This window comes from Sceloporus undulatus, unplaced genomic scaffold (genome assembly GCF_019175285.1).
Source record: "Sceloporus undulatus isolate JIND9_A2432 ecotype Alabama unplaced genomic scaffold, SceUnd_v1.1 scaffold_32958, whole genome shotgun sequence".
NCBI lineage: Eukaryota > Metazoa > Chordata > Lepidosauria > Squamata > Phrynosomatidae > Sceloporus > Sceloporus undulatus.
This window is the reverse complement of record NW_024835870.1, coordinates 1-1244: the sequence shown is the minus strand read 5'-3', so window position 1 is coordinate 1244 and position 1244 is coordinate 1. Positions and strand designations below refer to the sequence as shown.

Genomic DNA, 1244 nt, shown 5'->3' with positions numbered 1-1244 from the left:
CACTGCAAGCACTGAAATGGTTTCTCCCCTGAATGATGTAATTCATGGTTAACAAGGTTTCTCTTTTGACTGAACCTCTTTCCACATTCCAGGCATTTAAATAGTTTCTCCACCATGTGAACTGTTTGATGAGAAGAGAGGTTACTCTTTCGATTGAACCTCTTTCCACACTCCAAACACTGAAATAGTTTCTCATTTGTGTGAGTTAATTCATGACTAACAAGGGTACTCTTTCGACTGAACCTCTTTCCACACTGCAAGCACTGAAATGGTTTATCTCTTGTGTGAGTTAATTCATGGTGAGTTAAGCAGGACTTCTGACTGAATTTCTTTCCACATTCCAGGCATTTCAGTCTCTTCTCTCCTGGGTGAATTGATGAATGAATGAAGTTTCTTTTCTGGCTGAGGCTCTTTCCACATTTGCCATCTGTATGCGTCGTCTCATGACGTGAGAGGTTTGCCTTCTGACTGAACATCTTTTCATATGGGAAGCACTGAAACGCTTTCTCCCCTGTATGCGTTGTCTTGTGACGTGAGAGATCAGCCTTCTGACTAAATGTCTTTCCACACTCCATGCATTTAAATATTTTCTCCCCCGAATGATCTAACTGATGATGACCAAGGGTACTCTTTTGACTGAAACTCCTTCCACATTCTTTGCATTTAAATGGTTTCTCTCCTGTAAGACTTAATTGATGACGAGTTAAGTATGACTTCTGATGGAACCGTTCTCTGTATTGCAAGCACAGAAATGGCTTGTCTCCTGTGTGAGTTTTTTGATGATGAATAAGGCTTATATCCTCACTGAAACTCTTTCCACATTCCAAGCATTTCAAAAGTTTCTTCCCTCTATGTCCTGCTTCATAGTTAATCTGGTGTATCTTCTGCTTTGGGTTCTTGCTACACTCCAAACCTATTAATGATTTCTCCCCTGAGTGCTGTCTTTGGTGTGACATAAAGTGTGACCTACACCTGAAACTTTTGCCACATTTACAACACAGAAATGGTTTCTTTGTTGTTTCAGAGGGTTCATGGGAAATCAGTTTTTCCCTATAACTACTCTCACCATCTTTAAAAGTTTGTTCTGCTATGTGAGTTCTCCTGTGAAGATTAAGGTTTGTTTTACAACTGAAGCTTCTCCCACAAACAAGACAAAGACATTCACTTCCATCTGCATTCCCATTTATGTCACCTCCTGGAAATGAGAAAAATATGTGGTCAAAGCGCAAGAGAGGGCAAAAAAC

The 1244-nt window shown here is 40.2% G+C and overlaps 1 protein-coding gene across 1 annotated transcript; it reads right to left on the bottom strand.

Moving 5' to 3' along the window:
- Window positions 1-145: 145 nt before the first annotated feature.
- Window positions 146-956, bottom strand: LOC121918768 (gastrula zinc finger protein XlCGF49.1-like; the record flags this gene model as incomplete). The annotated part of the gene is made up of 1 exon (XM_042444758.1): window positions 146-956. A coding segment is annotated over exon 1 (811 nt), but the record flags the coding sequence as incomplete, so codon positions are not given.
- Between the last annotated feature and the right edge of the window lie 288 nt (window positions 957-1244).